Source organism: Danio rerio, chromosome 18 (assembly GCF_049306965.1).
Source record: "Danio rerio strain Tuebingen ecotype United States chromosome 18, GRCz12tu, whole genome shotgun sequence".
Classification (NCBI taxonomy): domain Eukaryota; kingdom Metazoa; phylum Chordata; class Actinopteri; order Cypriniformes; family Danionidae; genus Danio; species Danio rerio.
The window spans coordinates 30,074,701-30,093,873 of NC_133193.1; the positions used below are offsets into that span (position 1 = coordinate 30,074,701).

General features: G+C 36.9%; 1 protein-coding gene across 1 annotated transcript in view; it reads left to right on the forward strand.

Moving 5' to 3' along the window:
- The window catches only part of spon1a (spondin 1a), a 316,187-nt gene that overhangs the window by 62,943 nt on the left and 234,071 nt on the right, over positions 1–19,173 (forward strand). The window contains 2 exon segments of the mRNA NM_131515.1: positions 2,902–2,975; positions 8,295–8,417. Of these exon segments, the coding sequence (NP_571590.1) occupies positions 2,902–2,975; positions 8,295–8,417 (197 nt within the window).

Sequence of the window (19,173 nt, forward strand, 5' to 3'; positions counted from 1 at the left end):
CAGGGAGAACATGCAAACTCCACACAGAAACACCAACTGAGCCGAGGTTCGAACCAGTGACCCAGCGACCTTCTTGCTGTGAGGCGGCAGCACTACCTACTGCACCACTGCCTCACCCGGATTAAAATTCAAAAGCATTAAAAAAAATAATAAAATAAATGATTGTTATTTAGTTTTACAGTGCATTTTGTCATTTATTTATTTTCATTTTTTTTTCCCTTCACTTTGTCAATTGTTGAAGTTCTTTTTTTCATTGCCCCTGTTGCCACTGGCTTGCTCGGATTGGACTTGTGGAGCTGCACATAGATAGATTTGCTCTTCAGTGTTTGAACTTTCAGCAGTGAAATTTAAACTACACTGAACTTAACTGAACTGAACTTTACTCTGAAATCTGGACTTTACCAGAACTACAGTATGTTAAGATGCTTTGACAGTCTACATTGTAAAAGCGCTATATATAAATAAACAAATAAACATGAATTTATGTAAGGTTGGTTGCATGTTACTTCTTTAACCACAGTAAATTCTCTCATATTTATTAATATCGATTCATTCATTTTCCATGTATTAGGGATTGCCAAAGCGGAATGAACCACCAACTATTCCGGCATATGTTTTACACAGTGAATGCCTTTCCAGCCACAACTCCTCACTGGGAAACCCAAATACCCACACTCACACACACACACACACACACACACACACACACACACACACACTCACACACACACACACACACACACACACACATACTCACACACACTCATACACTATGGCCAATTTAGTTCATTCAATTCTACTAATTCAACTAACCCAGGTGGGCTCGAACCAGTGACCTTGCTGTGAGGCAACAGTGCTTAATCGCAATGAGCATATTTATATGTATAAACATTTTTAAACATATTTATTATTATTATTATTATTACATGTTAAGAAGTTAACAACTAAGAAGTTAATTGTCAACACCATAGTCATTGCGGTTAAACAGTTTGGACAGGATGTTTTGCCTTTTTTTTCTTTCCAGTCAGCAACTTCTCTTATCTCTCAGTGGATAATGACCAGTCGAATGACTGAAAACTATTGGTTCATAAATATTCCTTGTCATTTGGATGAGAACCACCTGGACTGCCCCCAGCTCTCAGTACAATAATGCCAAGCCTGTTTCTCAGATGAGAGCTTCAGAGTGTGAGGAGGCACTTTTTGTTTACTCTGAAATTTTTCCAGGGTGCACAAAGACCTCCATGGCTTCCACAAGTATCTGAGATTGCACCATGTAAACAGGTTTCTCCAACTCTTTTGGATCCTAGAGCTTACGCTGTTCTCATAATCACTTATCCCATTTTAATTACAACTGCCTGACTAAAGATTTTCCCTTTCTCTTGTTTTCATCCTCTGTATTCATGGACTATGCAGACAGATTGATCAACATCTTTTTTTTTTTTTCTCAATATTAATTAATTTTTTTTTTTCTATTCATACTGGTAAAAGTGCAGATTTGTCCAAACTTAATTGCCATAATGATCCAGACTGGTTTTGAATTGTTAAGCCTTTAGGTCTGCAGCTATTCTGTTTACCTGCAATTGTTTTTGTCAAGTAAAGCAGCCTTTCTGGTGAAGTTGAATAACCAAGTCATGCTGGGTAATTAACACTATAACTGCACAGGCAGTTATTTTGAATGTAAATCTGCTAATATAAAAGCCATATAACTAAAGGTTTTGCTATCTGTTATTGCTATTTTATTAAAATTACGAAACACAAAAGAGTTTTGAGTATTTTGACCTTAAATGTCCATAATGGTCAGATTGACCTTATGCATTTCAGTGTCAACTACTTTTTTCTGAGCCTTTGAATTTGCATGCCTCTGTTGCATAGCAACATTCTGCTAACATAAACTTAACTTTATCATAGCTAAAAAAATAAGATTTTCACTGCAACTTTGCTCTCTTGCTTGCTGATTTGCTTGCTTGATTTTTCCATCGTTAAAATAGTAAAAGTGGATTTGCACACACCCTTAATGCTTTTGCGCCGTGCTCTTTGGACTGTGCGCCTGGATCGTCAAAATAGAGCCCAGAGTATTGGGTGACTGAAACCGAAACTATCTGAAATTCCTACCAGAGTGAAGATTTTCCAAATCTCTGGGTAATCTGGGTGTGTGGACACTACAATTGGAGTTTTAGCCTCATGATGTCAGCGTGTGTTATGCTTTGTTCTTTCTGATTGGCCAACATGGCATGACATTAAACATGGAAGACCTGAATGAGCCAAATTATTTTCATTCTGCATATTCTGTGTCGTTTAGACCACATGATGGTAATCCGTTCTCCCATTTGCATTGACTTGTATGCAATTTACTCATGAAAATACTTCATTCTTCATTTGGTGTAAACTCAGCATAACAGTGTAATTATCTTTGCCTGTTGGTTTAGCATTTTCATGTGGATAGATATTTTTTTAAATATTAAAAGCAGGAAAAACTCCCATATCCTCTTTTTATCTTTTTCTTCTCTTTCTTTTATGCAAGTTGTACATTATCAGCACAAATACTGTTTAAACATGATGAAGATCATGATGATGATAATGTTGATGAACTTGATGGCAAATGTATGTTCTGGATCAAAATGTAATTTTTGCTATGTATGTTTATATTCATATAAATATCCATATCCATTCAAATGCATGATAAACTGATACATGAATATATTTTTTTACATATACTGGATAATGACACCTAGTGCACAGCTCGCTTTATTGATGTGCTGCTTTTCAACAAGCATGTGCCACTTTTGGGGAATAACAATCACTCTGTGGGGTGTCATGATTGCTACCTTTTTAAAATTCTGATTTGCAAGTTACACTTTCTTCATTTGCTTCTCTTCTCTTCTCTTCTCTTCATCTCTGCAGGGCTAGTATTGTTCAGAGGAAGATCATCTCATTCCAGGATGAGGGCTCACTCACGAAGCGGATGTGTGAGAAAGGTGAGTCTTTCATTACTCCCAGCTAGATGGTTTGGTACATTACAAGCAGCTCATCTTTGACATGTTATTTAACAGTGAAAAGAGTCCTGCTCTCTTTCCCCCAATTCTGCTTCTTGTATGCCAGTTTCAGTTTGAGCTTTGGTTGTTTCACATGCCTGATTGTTACAGCATTCATTTTAAGCAACCATATTATATTAAAGATGCAGTAGGTGATTGTTTTCATTTATTTATTTATTTTTTATTTATTTTTTATTTTTATTTTTTTTGTGCTGGTCAAAAGTCTGTTCACTTTCCAACAGTACTGATTAAAGTAAATCATCCAAATGTAAAACCTTTTTAAAATCCTGAATCAATATTGGAGTTACTTTTGCACGCTGGAGGAAGGATGACAGCATGGCTAAAGTATTTATTTTAGAAATGTTATGTTTTAAAACTATTTTAGGTACACAAAGCCCATGTAGATTTTGTTGTTTTACGTATGCACTATTTGCACGGAAGTGTTGTTCAGCCACTGAAATATTCAGGCGAAAGATTGATGTGACTATATTTAATTTCATAAGATACCTTTTACAGCATCGATAATGTAGATTTTGATTTAGTTCAACAACAAAATATAAATAATTAGCGCAATTCCACCTAGCCTGCTTTACTGAAGGTAGGTTGGTTTTATATTCACATAAGATTGGTTAATTTTCGAATGGCGTCAACATATGATGCAGCCCCTATATTTATCGTGCTACTTTAAAAAGTCGGTCTGAAATAGCATGTTAAGTATGGCTTAGCATATGGCTTTCTAAGCATATAATCACTTTAGTACAAATCACATGAGAGAGAGACACCAGTGCTCCATGCATGCATGAAATATTGCACATTATAAAATAAGGGTACGTGAGCTGTCACTGGGGTGGTACCTTTTGAAAACTACAAATTTGTACTTAAAATGTCCATATTAATGCCTCAAGGGTACATATAAGTACCTAAAGAGTACAAAAGTGTTATTTTTAAAATTTGTAGGTGCTACTATATACTTTTGAGATACCAACCCCAATAGCAAAGATATCTGGCCCAGATTTGGCATAGCAGGCAATTGTCCGGCACTGACATACAGCACGTGGGCCAAACATGGCACAGGTTTGGCCGAGGTGCCACCGTCTTACAGCCGGCACTCAAGACTGGGGCCAGATATCAAATGTAGTGTTTGGCCCTGATGTTAAAAGTGTATATGTTGGCCACATAAGTTTGGTCTATCTTGACCCACTTTTAAAATACGTTTAAATTATATTTCAATTCAATTCAATTCAGCTTTATTTGTATAGTGCTTTTGCAATGTAGGTTGTGTCAAAGCAGCTTCACATAAATGGTCATAGTAACTGGATCAGGGTAGTTCAGTTTTTAGTGTTTAGGTTCAGTTCAGTTTAGCTCAGTTCAGTGTGGTTTGAAGTCATTATTGAGAGTCCAACACTAAAGAGCAAATTCATCGATGAGTAGCTTTTCATATCCTGAACCATGCAAGCCAGTGGCGACAGCAGAGAAGGAAAAAAAAAAACTTCACCAATAGGAGAGTGAAGAAAAAAAACCTTGAGAGAACCAGACTCAGTTCGGCACAACCATTTTAATTTCTCCGCTGGCCAAAAGTCTTGTGCAAAGCTGCAGTCTCAGCAGTGGAGGCTGGAAGCTGGCCTCAGCGAAGACTCGTCTGTCCCTGGAGCGCCACTGGAATCAGTCTAATACTCTCCACTCCCCCATGACCAACAGCGCAGCAGCAGCTCAGGATACGGCCTGGTCCCGGATATGGACACCTTGGGATCATCTCATCGCTGGTCTTGGGTCCAATCAGTGACTCCGCATAATCTGAGGACCTCGGGATGAGTATCCCCAGGTGGAAATGGAGAATAAAGAGAATAATTAGCATAGCTGCTGTTCATAGTGTATGTAAACAAGATGTAGAAACTTTTGTGGAAACCCGCTAGGTGATGCATTGAGTGTATGCTTTACTAAACAGATAGGTCTTTAATCTAGTTTTGAACTGAGAGAGTGTGTCTGAGCCTCGGACAATATCAGGAAGGCTATTCCAGAGTTTAGGAGCCATAAAGGAGAAGGCTCGACCTCCCTTACTCGACTTTGCTATTCTAGGAACTACCAAAAGCCCTGAGTTTTGAGATCTTAAAGAGCGAGCTGGATTGTAGCGAGACAGAAGGTTGGTTAGATAAACAGGAGCTAGATTATTTAGAGCTTTATAGGTGAGAAGTAATATTTTAAATTCAATACGAAACTTAACAGGCCGCCAGTGTAAGGAGGATAAAATTGGGGTGATATGATCATATTGTCTAGACCTGGTAAGAACTCTGGCTGCTGCATTTTGTACTAATTAAAGTTTGTTAATAGAGGATGCTGAGCGACCAGCAAACAGTGTGTTACAGTAATCCAGCCTAGATGTCATAAAAGCATGGACTAGCTTTTCTGCATCTGAGATGGATAGCATGCTTCGTAATTTAGCGATATTTCTCAGATGAAAGAAAGCTGTTTTTGTGACATGGGATATATGGTTTTCAAAAGTTAGATTGCTGTCTAATATGACACCCAAATCTTTTATAGTAGAGCTAACGCTAACTTTGTGTCCCTCTAATTGTAGATTGAGTTGCGAGATCTGCTGTGTACAGGATTTAGGCCCAATAAGTAATAATTCTGTTTTGTCTGAATTTAAGAGAAGAAAATTGTTGCTCATCCAGTCTTTAACATCTCTAATACACTCAGTTAGCTTAGAAAGTTCAGACATTTCATCAGGTTTAGTCGAAATATATAAATGAGTATCATCTGCATAGTGGTAAAAGCTGAACCCATGTCTTCTAATAATGTCTCTCAGTGGTAGGTATTTAAGTAAAGAAAAAAATATCAATCGGATCGTTCAAGAAAAAGCACAGCCATAAAGTGAAATGCTTATGAGTTTATAAAAAATATTGCAGTCGTAACACACCAACATATCAGGCTCAGTTCAGGCCCAGTTCAGGGTTATTAACTTGGCTGAGACTTGGCCCAGATATGGTCCATGTTTGCCTCTTGTATGGAAGCCAGTCTTGGTCCAGTCATGTACCGTAATTCACTGCGACATGTGGGCCAAGCAAATGTTGATGGTACAAATGTGTAGCTTTTGAAAAGGTACCACCCCAGTGACAGCTCATGTACCTTTACTTCTAAGAGTGTAGCTTGTTACACAACTGAAAACATGCTAGATTTAATAGTATTTTATTCAGAATTGTAGTATTATAAAGTACTATAAAGTTTTCCAACTGGCGAATGACATGATCTAGTGTGTTGTCTACTGTCATCTTTACCCAAGCGGAACTCCCTGGAGAGCCACATGTGCAGAGCTGAGCTCCAGCAAGGGAGAGCCTGAGCTCCAGCTCCTCCTTGCTGCACTTCTTCTACAAGTGATGTCACTGCGGTGCGCGTTCAAGATTTCAAGAGGCGTGGCTTTGAACGGCAGGGGAGGGACTGTGTTTTCAAAGCTATTATGGTAACTGTTAGCATTTTAGCAGATCACCTATTGCACCTTAAATGTCCTAGTAACTTAAGTTAAAGTTGCAAAAGGCAATCTTGGAAAATGCTAACATTAGCCTGATAGCATTAAAAGCCTATGAACGATCTTGCAAATTGCCAAACAAAATCCATGACTTCTGAATGCATGCTCACACAGTAGGCAACATCACATAACATTTATCAAAAAGAAAACAGAAAGTTAAAAAAAAAAAAAAAAAAAAAAAACAAGCCATTATACAAAATGAGATGATACAATTAAGCTTTGGTCAGATCACATGATTTTGTCACGCTTTTCTTGACGTAGGGTATTGTGAGGAGTCATAAACGACAAATGGGCGTCGTGACTCAAGATTCACTTATTTCTTCTTGTGATATGTGGCATAGTTCACAACAACTGATACCATGTCTACGACGCCTCATGACAAGATTGCAGAAAGTCTAGCATATTTAAAATAATTTATCAGTTAAATCTTTGGCTGCCGTTAATACAAGCTTAAAGTAAAGTTAATCTAGCTTAAAGTAGAATATTCAGTTTCAGGGAAAACTTTTCTTTTTTTATGACAAAATCATCCATTGCCAGTGAGTTTCCACGTAATTCATTCAATCAAGTAATTTGAATAAGCAAGACAGGTTTTTACAATGTATTAGCAGCACTGAAGGTGCTTCCAGATTACCTTGAAAGAACAAACTCAGTCGAAAGGCTGAGAGAAGTTGCTGTGACAATGTCAATGTTTTGTAAAGAGACTAAGCTGAAAAGAAAATGAACTAATAAATAAACAATAATTTTTGTAACATTTTAATTTTTTTTTCTTTTTTAAAGATATTTATATATTGCTTTATAACCTGTGTGTATTAAGCAATCTGTAAGTGATTAAGGTGCACAACTAATGCACTCTGCGCTGGATTTTAGATCTGCTTTCAGCTTGTCTATTGCAAAGTCTATTTTAGCTCCTCAAAATAGCAATATGCCAACAATGCGCCATAACACACCTCTTTTCAAGACCGAAGCACCCATCACTCCACAAATAGATTTGCTATTTAAATAACTTGGCAGACACTGACAAAAGTAAGGTTGCGTTGATCTGAAAATAGCAACACGTGAGGGAAACAAGTCTTGGGCCTATTGCACCGGGTGTATGATAGGGCCCTCCATGTTTGATGTTCTTTTTTATATGATAATTGTTTTTTTTTTTTTTTTTTTTTTTTTTTTTTTTTCTTGTTCTGTGGAAGAATGATATTTCCTATCAATCTACTTGATTCTTTCATATGTGTAGTGTTAAATGTTAACACACCGACATAGCGTTTCCATGCTAATAATGATTGTGTGGACATGACAATGTTTGGATTAAGCTGAAGAGAAAAGTGAACCAGTTCATTTAAATGTATTATATCTAGCCAATAATCAGATTTGTAATTTTTTATTTTTATTTTTTTCTATCCAACCAAATGGTCATGTCATGTCTAAAGGATCTAATCTTAATAGTAAATTTGTCATTTTAACAAGAACATAATATTATTTTGACAAGATACTTGTCATTTTAACACAAACAATATGCTGTTTTAATTAGCTAATTTGACATATTTTTGTTATAAGAATATATATCTTTTACGACGATTATGACATAATAAGTGAAAAAAAATGTGTGTGACAGCAACGAATCAGTGTTTACAGACTTCATTTATAAAGAGATTCTGTTGATGGATAGATATATACAATCATAAATAACAGAGGATGATAAATAAATAATTCTAATTATTCATGTGTCCTCTCTTGTCCTTTAGAATCGCTGTATGGAGAAACCACAGACAAACCCCTGCTGGACTGCTGCGCCTGTGGAACTGCCAAATACAGAGTCACCTTCTACGGCAACTGGTCAGAGAAATTGCACCCAAAAGACTACCCAAGTAAGACACTGTGTCCTCAATGACATGTAAAGTGTGTAATTTTTATTTTCAATGTTAAAATACTTTTTCCTATCCCAGTTTAATGTGCAGAGACAAGAAAAACTAAGCAATAGTGCAGTACAATCAAATTGTGCACGTTTTAAATGAGGTTTTCTGGTACTTTTCTAAATAGAGATGGAGACCTTTTGCTTCATGCATGCTAATGCAATAGGAAAGCAAATTTATTTACTATAGGAGAGGCCTGTGGATAATTAAGGCCCTGTTTTCACTTATACGCTTTAAAATGGTGTTTTAGAATGAAAATGATCCACGTCCACATTGCCGTTTCACCTAGCATTTCTAAAAAGATCTTGTCCACACTATACCACTAAAAACCAAGATCACATGACCATACACACACTCATGCGCTGCAGCATATGCAGATGTCTGAGCCCCAGGCAGTCAGTGGGTGCTTTGAGCACACCTTCCCAGGTGAGAGCAGCACATGTTGGAGAGTTCATCAAGGATATACCCCTGGATCTTATCTCACTATTCCTAAACATGATATTTAAGTCATCTTGTCTCTATCTAATGATTCTTTGGTCTTTTGAATCTAGTACTTGTTCTCAGGTCACATGTTTTGAGTGCAAAGATAAGGTAATATATCAATTTATGTAACCCCGTGCAATGATTCTGTACATTTGATTGATTGTTTGCATTTATTTCCTATATTGTATAAATGTATTGTGCATTTTACTTTTATAATGCCCATTATTGATTATTAAAACAGAAGAAACAGTTTTTTTTTTTTTTTGTAGTTTTAATGAAAGTGAAGAGAGGCAGTTATGTTATATAGGCTCCATTTTGTTATAAATATGCACACAGTGAAGATGACGATCGTAAAAATATGTAGCTACATGATGCCTTAACATTTTTGGTTTTTGGTCTTAAGTTGTTAGTATCAAAATGAAAATAGGCAGTTCCTTATATGTTTTATATGGCCCCATCTGTATATAGCTTTTATGCAGATGGAAAAAAAAAAAAAAGGCAACAGTATTATACACTACACCTCCCCACTCGACAACCCAAAACTGAATCTCCCTCTGTGAGCGGGCTTGACCAACCATGTGTAGAAAACACACCCTTTCATCTCTCAGCTACTTTAACAGACATGTTCATTAATTTTGCACCATACACATTCTTACAATCGGCACAAAAAATAAATAAATAGTAATGATTTAAAAAAAAAAACACTGTGCATTTATGAAGTGTACTTCACACAGGTAAAATGGGATAGATATACTGTTAAAACACTTTTTGCTCTGTGTGTGTGTGTATATAAGGTCATCAAATAAAATTTTACTGCAAATTCCTCGGTCGCGACTTAAACTAAAAGGAGATAGAGCCTTTGCAGTCACTGCTCCACATTTGTGGAACCAGCTGCCACCGGATATTACGAGTACTTCTTCTCTTTCTATTTTTAAGTCTAGACTTAAGACACATTTTAATCTATTGGATTCCCAGGCTTTCAATCTTTATTGTGATTGTTGCTGTAATACTTTTATTCTTGTTATTACTTTTATTGTTATTTTTACTGTTTTAGAGTGTGTGCTTTAGTTTTGTTCAGCACTTCGGTCAGTGGCAAACTGAAGTCAATGTGCTTTATAAATAAACTTTACTTACTTACATATATATATATATATATATATATATATATATATATATATATATATATATATATATATATATATATATACACTCTTTGCTCTCTGTGTGTGTGTGCATGTGTGTGTGTGTGTGTGTGTGTGTGTATATTTTCATTCATTTTCTTGTCGGCTTAGTCCCTTTATTAATCCGAGGTCGCCACAGCGGAATGAACCGCCAACTTATCCAGCAAGTTTTTTTACACAGCAGATGCCCTTCCAGCTGCAACCCATCTCTGGGAAACATACACATTCACACACACACTCATACACTACGGACAATTTAGCCTACCCAATTCACCTGTACCGCATGTCTTTGGACTGTGGGGGAAACCGGAGCACCCGGAGGAAACCCACACGAAGGCAGGGAGAACATGTAAATCCACACAGAAATGCCAACTAAGCCGAGGTTCGAACCAGCAACCTTCTTGCTGTGAGATGACAGCACTACCTACTGCGCCCCTGCCTTGCCCTATATATATATAGCACATTTGTATATATATCCTTTCCCTTACTCTAGCAGCTAATTCTCTGAGCACTAGCAGTTCTTTTGTATGATAATTAGCACTTATTTTGTGATGTGCTTGTTCATGCTGATAGCCTCCTTAATTGTAATTCACTTTAGACAAAAGCATCTGCTAAATCAGTAAATGTAAATTATGCAAGTTGCAAACCACAGACAGAGCACCTTACAAAAAGTATTTACTTTCAGTAAAGTTACCATTAACTCTTTTCAAGAAGTCAAAAAATAATAATAATAATAATAAAATAAAAATAATGCATTAAATAGAATGAGCAAACAAAGTCCCTTAGTATCCTAGCCATTGTGTGGTGTTGGTTTTCCTTATCTGGATTATGCACAACTTAATGAACTATTCACACAGAATGTGTCTTTTTCCATACCAATGTGCTACTTTCCCATTGTTTTCCCATGAACACACACTTGACAGATGTGGGTGACTTATGCGCGTCTTGCAACTTTTACATGTAGATTTGTTCATCAATTTCAGTTCCAAAGCAGTTGACCAATGACACAAACTCATATACTCGTAATAAATAGAAAAAGCAATCAATGAGGATTGAAACTGAAACCTGGATTTTAAATCAAAACAATTCATTAGTATGGTGTAGGGCTTCCTTCTGCGGCAAATACAGTCTCAATTCCTATAAGGAAAGACACATGCAAGTATAGCGTAGTGGCCAGAGGAATTTTAAGTCATTCTTCTTGCAGAATAGTGGTCAGGTGGAGGAAAGCATTTCCTTACTCGTTCCTCCAAAACACCCCAAAGTTACTCTATAAGATTGAGTAGCACATTGTCCATAGCCGAAGATTGCTGCTGCTGGGATCACTGAAACCAACATGTCCAAAGGTGTGGCTAGTGCAGCCCTGTCATGTATATTGACCCAGTGGAGCCCCCAATGAACAGTTTTAGTGGCATAAGGATAGGTGAGGTGCACATTTAATTCTCCAATAAGTTTGGACAGCTGTAGTTTTATGTTTTTCGGATACAATCTGGTTTGGCACTCAGACATCCTTTTCAGATAGTTTCCTCTTGAATCCACAGTTATTTCTGTTGAATGTGGTTCGTCCTTGGTGGTATGCTGAAATTAACCTGGATGAAAATACCATGGATACTGTGGCTCTTATTACACACCACATCACAAAGTCTTGCTGTCTTGGTCACAGATATGCCAATGAGATGCGCACCAACAATTTGTCATCTTTTGAACTAGAATATGCAGTGGTTTAAAGTAACAAATTACAAATACTTCAACAATTGTAAAAGAGTATTATTATTTTTTTTTTTTCTCAGGAATTTAGTGAGTAGTTAAAAATGTGTTCCTGAAATTTCCCTTGAGTACATATTTAGTGCTGTATCTGCACTTTTATTACACCACTTTCCTTCAACCTGCAGACACATTTTTTTTTTGTCTATGGTGATTGGCTAAAGTACAAGAATCAGTCCTGCGATTCCTGTCCAATCAGATCGCACATAGAAAGTAAATCACATACTGAACCACCTCAAGACATGGGCGCTTTATAAATGCAGCAAACCTTTTGGAAGCAATAAAAATGTTCAAGAGTCCCAGAGACTTTTTAGATTGCATGTCAATGATGAGAAAATGAAAGATGTCATACAGTCGACTGAATGATGACTGAAATCACCAAACAACTTGAACGATCACTAAATGGAAGGAATGAAGAATGGAAGGAAGGGCTGAATGAAGAAGGGGCCAACAAATTTGTGAAAGGAAGGACCAAATGAAGGAATGAAGGACTGAACTAATGAATGAAGAAAGGACCAAATGAATGAAGGAAAGATTGAAGGAAGGACTGAACAATCTGAGCAAAGAAAGCAACAAACACATTAATAAATGAACAAAGAACCAAAAGAGGAAAGGAATAACAAAATAATGAAGGAAGGAATGATTGAGTGAACGAAGAAAGGAACAACTGAATGAAAGAACGAACTAACAAACGACTGCATGGATGAAGGAAAAAAGGACAGAACAATCAAACGATGGAAGGATGGAACGAACAAATATAGGAAGATCACTAAATGCACTACAGAATGTTAAGTTTACACATCCCCGCACAAACTGCATGTAAATGCATCAACGTTTCACTGTGTAATACTCACTACACACTACTCTTGGGAACTTTTCAAAGGGCTACTTTTTACTCATATTTTAGTAATATTTAAAACAGATACTTTTACTTTACTTGCACTATGTTTTTTGGCAAATAAAGGTACTTTTACTTGAGTATGACTTCCAGTACTCTTTTCACCACTGATAATGCAAATGCACATTTTGTTTGAATGGCCCCTATGACTTCAAGTTTTTTTGTTGAATTCAAATACAAAGTAAGATATGATCTCACACAGTCATGCAGATCAGCAAGCGACCACCTAGCAACAGAACCCCCTACTAAATGCATAAAATGTGCTCAGCAAACACTCTGAACACTGCAAGCAGTCTTTGGTCCCTCGAAAGCACCCTATTATTACAGCAACATGTTGTGCAATAGCAGCACTGGTGGTTTAAATCTCTACGCTCTTTGTACTCACAATATGCCTGTTGGGTTGTTGTACATTGTTCATCAGTTTGGATGTAAAATATGAAATCATTTCCTCATTATTTTCTCTTAGTGCCTGTCCTCTCCTCTTGTCTTTGGTAGTTGCTGTGTATAACCTTGAGAGTGTCTCATTGGGAGTAAATTAAGCCTGGGGATTAGAGTCACTCTCCACTTGAGCTTCAGCAGCTCAGATCAATACTCTGATTAGAATGTACTCTGGGAGCTAGATGAACCTGATAAAGAAAGTGTGGTGCCCTAATTTATGGGCTTAGGAAACAGTGAAAGACATACGGGTAAACAGATATAAATGACTATACAGTACAGCAGATAAACAGATAATTCCTGGGCCCCAAGCATGTGAAAACATTCCCATTTGCTGATACATTTACATGTACCCTCAATTTATTGGTATATATGATGTATCAATTTATTTTTTTATTGATAATTAAAGTGACTTTAATTAACCATATTCAAAAGCAGATATTGAAATTTAATCCCATGTCATGTTAATAGATTAATTAAAGCACATCAGTCAGTCAAAGTTTTTATTTATTTATTTTTTTCTTATTGCATGTTTTTTTTCTTCTTTTCTTCTTTTTTTGTAATGATGTAGTGATTGGGTTGGGTAAGGTACACATGCCGGGGCTCCACTGCCTCACTTATCAGCACATATTTAGTCAAATGTTACCATTCAAATGTTTTGAACACTTAATTAGGACGCTGTATTAGGTGCACCTGTCCAACTGCTCAATATTTTCTAATCAGCCAATCACATGGCAGCAACTCAATGCATCTAGGCATGTAGACATGGTCAAGACGATCTGCTGCAGTTCAAAGTGAGCATCAGAATAGGGAAGAAAGGTGATTTAAGTGGCTTTGAACGTGGCATGGTTGTTTGTGCCAGATGGGCTGGTTTCAGAAACTGCTGATCTTCTGGGATTTGCATGCAAAACCGTCTCTGGGGTTTACAGAGAATGGTCTGAAAAAGAGAATATATCCAGTGAGCAGCAGTTCTGTGGGTGCAAATGCCTTGTTGATGCCAGAGGTCAGAGGAGAATGGACAGACTGGTCTGAGCTTATGCAAAGGCAACAGTAACTAAAATAACCACCCGTTACAGACGAGGTATATAGAAGAGAATCTCTGAAAACACAACAAGTCAAATCTTAAGGCAAATGGGCTACAGCAGTTAAATTCAATTCTTCCTTATTTCTAAAGCTCTTTTTAAATGTAGATTGTGTCAAAGCAGCTTCACATAGTAGATTATAGTAATTTAAACAGTGTCTGTCCAGTTTTCAAGAGTTTAAGTTTAGTTTAGTTCAGTTCAGTTTGGTTTAATTTTCACTGCTGAAAGTCCAAACACTGAAGAGCAAATTTATCCATGCGCAGCTCCACAAGTCCCGAACCATGCAAGCCAGTAGCAACAGCGGCAAAGAACTTTACCAATTAGCGAAAGTGAAGGAAAAAAACTTCATCAATCATCTAACAGGAAACTAAGGCCACAATTCACAAGGCCCACCAAAATTGGACAAGAGAAGATTTGAAAAATGTTGCCTGGTCTGAGTAGTTTTGATTTCTTGCTGCGACCTTCAGATTGTAGGGTCAGAATTTGGCATCAGTAACAAAAAAGCATGGATCCATCCTGCTTTTGATAAATGGTTCAGGCTGGTAGTGGTCCTGTAATGGTGTGGGGGATATTTTCTTGCCTCACTTTGGGCCCATTAGTACCAATTGAGCATCTTGTCAATGCCACAGCCTACCTGAGTATTGTTGCTGACCATATCCATCCCTTTATGACCACGGTGTACCCATCTTCTGATGGCTACTTTCAGCAGGATACCGCACCATGTCATAAGGCGAAAATTACGGATTTCTTCAACATGACAATGAGTTCACTGTACTCTGGCCTCCACAGTCACCTGATCTCAATCCAATAGAGCACCTTTGGGATGTGGTGGACTGGGAGATTCAAGATTTGGGAGATTTTGGAGATTTGGGATTGCAAACTGAAGAGCGGGGACACTTTCACTCATTTTTGAAGGGCATTTTTATCCAAGAGAAAAAAAGACGTGCTCTACACAAGTTGAGCCCTACCTGTGCACGTGCCTAGCTGGACGGTCAGTAAAATGATGTCACCTCATTAGAGGTTTTCATATTAGTTATTGTTACATTTATAAAATGAAACTTTAGCTGACTTTATTATACTGTAGTTTAATGGATTCTTCTAATTTATCCAAAGCTAACTTTATATAGAAATATCAGTCACACTTTACAATAAGGTTCATTAGTTAATGTTAACATGAACAAACAATGAACAATACTTTTACTACTGTATTTGCTTATGTTAGTTAACGCAATACAGTAGTTCATTGTTAGTTCATGTTAACTCATGGTGCATTAACTAATGTTAACAAGCATGGACTTGGATGTTAAAAATGCATTAGTAAATGTTCAATTGTGATTACTAAATGCTGTACATGTGTTGTTCATGATTAGTTCATGTTAGTAAATGCATTAACTAATGAACCTTATTGTAAAGTGTTACCGAAAGATCAAATACAGTATAAAATAAGTATAAATCCATAATGTACTTGATATTACTTTTGTCAAGCTCTGACTTGGCTGCATGGCTGAATTTAGAGATTTATCTATAATTGTCTTTACACTCTTGAGGAAATGTCAGTTTTAAAACAGTTAACCAATCAAAATAGTTTGTATACTCACAATAAACAGGGAAAGCAAGCAATGGGGTTTTGGTAAAATTAATGTTTTAGCATACAGGGGTTGGACAATGGAACTGAAACACCTGGTTTTAAACAACAATTATTCATTAGTATGGTGAAGGACCTCATTTTGCAGCAAATACAGCATCAGTCCATCTTGGGAATGATGGATACAAGTGCAGCACAGTGGTCTGAGGGATTTTGCGTCATTTTTCTTGCAGAATGCTGGTCAGTTGGAGAAACTTGGAGAAACTCATTCCTTCAAAAACACCCCAAAGATACTCAATAATATTAAGGTCTGTTAACTGTGCAGTCCATGAGAGATGCTCAACTTCACTTTCATGTTCATCAAACCATTCTGTCATTTGTCTTGATGTGTCCGCCTTCAAGATGCAATGTTTGAACCATAGGCTACACATGGTCCTCCAGAATGATTTGGTAGTCCTAGGCAGAGACGCGCACATCTAGCACAAGTATTGGGCTTTGGGAATGTCATGATATTGCAGCCCAAACCATCACTGATCCACCCCCATGCTTCATTCTGGGCATCCAACAGTCTGAGTGATGTCCATTTTGGGGCTTCTCCACACCATAACTCTCTCGTATGTGGACAAGACCGTGAAGCTGGACTCATTAGAAAGTAATACATGCATCACATTGTCCTCAGCCCAAGATTGTCGCTACTGGCACCATTTAAGCAAACATGACCAAAGGTTTAAAATAAAAATAAATGTAATTTCCTCTTGAGGAAATCAGCCAATCAATGAGTAATAGTGTCTTTGCATAAAACTGGGATTATATATATATATATGTGTGTGTGTGTGTGTGTGAAAAAAAAATAGTGCACATATTATTTTCAGAACAACTATCTTATGAGTCCAGAAGATCAAGGAAAATGCATGCACATATTTTGAAGCAGACAGGAAAGAAGAAGAAAAAAATATAGATACTATGTTTGGCAGGACATATGAAAGTAAATGCTGAAACATCAGAGCGCATCACTGAGATTTGATACAGGTCTGACGGATTCAGCGGATTAGCGGCACAGGGGATGTGGTAAGCAGTTCTTCACAGAGCCAGTGTGAACACTCTGCCATGCCTGTGGAATAGCTTAAATTGGTGAGTAGAAATTAGATTGAGGGCTTTAAAGGCCCGGACTGGGAGATCTTGAACTTAATACCTCAGAGCAGAGATTTTCCTACAAGGTGACTTTATTGTTAGAGCAGGACATTATAAAGTTGAAAGAGAAGAGCAAAGTAATTTCATAACTTTTTAAACATATACGATGTGTCAATTTGAAAGTCTTTTCGGTGGTCCTGCCAGCCAGAACTTCTGCATAATGTAGCAGCATAATCTAATACAACATTTATATTAAGTGCAGAATTTGTTTGTGGTGAGGTTGATATTGTCATTCAAGGGCTGGCAAAGGGGACAAATTGAGGACGTACTCTCTCTCTCTCTCTCTCTCTCTCTCTCTCTCTCTCTCTCACTCTCTCTTTCAGGGTTTTTTTTTTTTTTTTTGGCCAGCCCCTCCGGGAGAACCCAATTTTGTGGGAGGGAAACCATTTATATGACATTTCTGGAAGCCATCCTGGAATAGCCGTACATGGCACACTTTTAATAATGTCAGTGTTTTCGTCTACCTATGGTATTATAATGTTTTTGACATTATTTTCTTCAATGAATACAATCAATTGTGCTATCTTGGATTACTTTCTACCCAGGATCATTGAAAATATGTGACTTATATGTGGAAAAAATAACCTTCTAAATATGTTATGTGAAAAAAATAACCTTCTAAATATGTCAAATAAATTAAGGATTTAAGAAGAAACAGACTATAAACAAGTCAAATTATCGCCCAGTGAAGGAAGATAATTATACTTCGTAAGATTTCATGAAATAAAAAAATAAAAAAACTTACCTAGGTTTTAGTGAAGAAAAGTGTATTTAGTCTCATTGTTATTAAACTAGCTTGCTAATTGCTTTTTAAACAGGTTGTTTTGCTTGTTGCTTGTCTGAAAATGTCTCAGATTTATTAGACAGCAGAATAAATTTTTAATTAAACAATTGTCATTATATATTCTGTGTTTCAATGAGCCAAAGCATTTAAACTTAAAAACAAGATTATTGTATGAGATAAATCAGGATCACACATGGTGTAATGTGAAGTGAACACTGACAAAAGAGGTGCGGATTTAAATGCAGGTTTATTGAGAATGGTCAGGCAATGTATACAGGCAAACCCAGATTCATAGTCAAAATAACAGGTGAGTGCTCATAACAGGCAGGCACCAGACAACATGAACAAACAAACAAGGCGAGGGTAAAAAACACAGCAAAGCAAGACAAAGGAAATGTGTCATAATATTCACAGTGACTGTACAACAAGACTCAGCAACAATGTGTATGTGTGTGTGTGTGTGTGTGCGCGCGGCTGTATTAAAAGTCTTAGTAATCGGTCTATAGCCCCTTTTAAACATACAGACCTTTCCGGAAAATTACCGGCAATTTTCCGGAAAGCTCTGTATGTGTAAACAGGCCATTAAAAAAAAAAAAAAACGGTAAATTTATTCTGGCAATTTTGCGGAAAAAGAAGCTGTAACATTTTTTGAAAATTGTGGGAAAGAGCTCATTCACACTTAGAACACGCTGACGTGAGACATCTACTCAATCAGAACATTCAGACACATTCACATCCGCACAGTTTACAAAAATAAAAGCCTTTGAATATTTTTCCAGACACATTTAGCTGCCAGATGTTGGTCAGATAACGTTTCTATGTTCCTTCTTAATGCCAACTGTGTAGAAAAATATTGATAAAATGCTTATGATAAGCCGTTGTTTGTTTCCCTTCAAGCTCTGCTTCCTATAGTTGCTTGACACGTGTGCATGTGAAGCAGCCGGTGAGCATCAGCCTACACACATATTATGTCCATCTCAACATACGAAAGTGTTCCTACATATTCACTTTTCATCAAAGTTGTTCACAATACTTATCCATCCACAGAGTTTGTGATGTAGTCAAATCTATACAAATACAAGTGCAGTTGTTTAAAGGGTCATTTTTTAGTTAATGATGTCAGAATTTTGGTATTTTGGAATGGATTTGTGAATGGTCTTTTCCAGAAAAATTACGTTATGTCCTTGCATGTGTAAACAGCGCTTTTTTGAATATACCGGTAAAGTCGTTTCAGATATTTTCCCGATATTTACCGGTATCACTGTGTGAAAGGAGCTTTTGACAATTCTCTGGCTGTGTGTTTGCAATCAG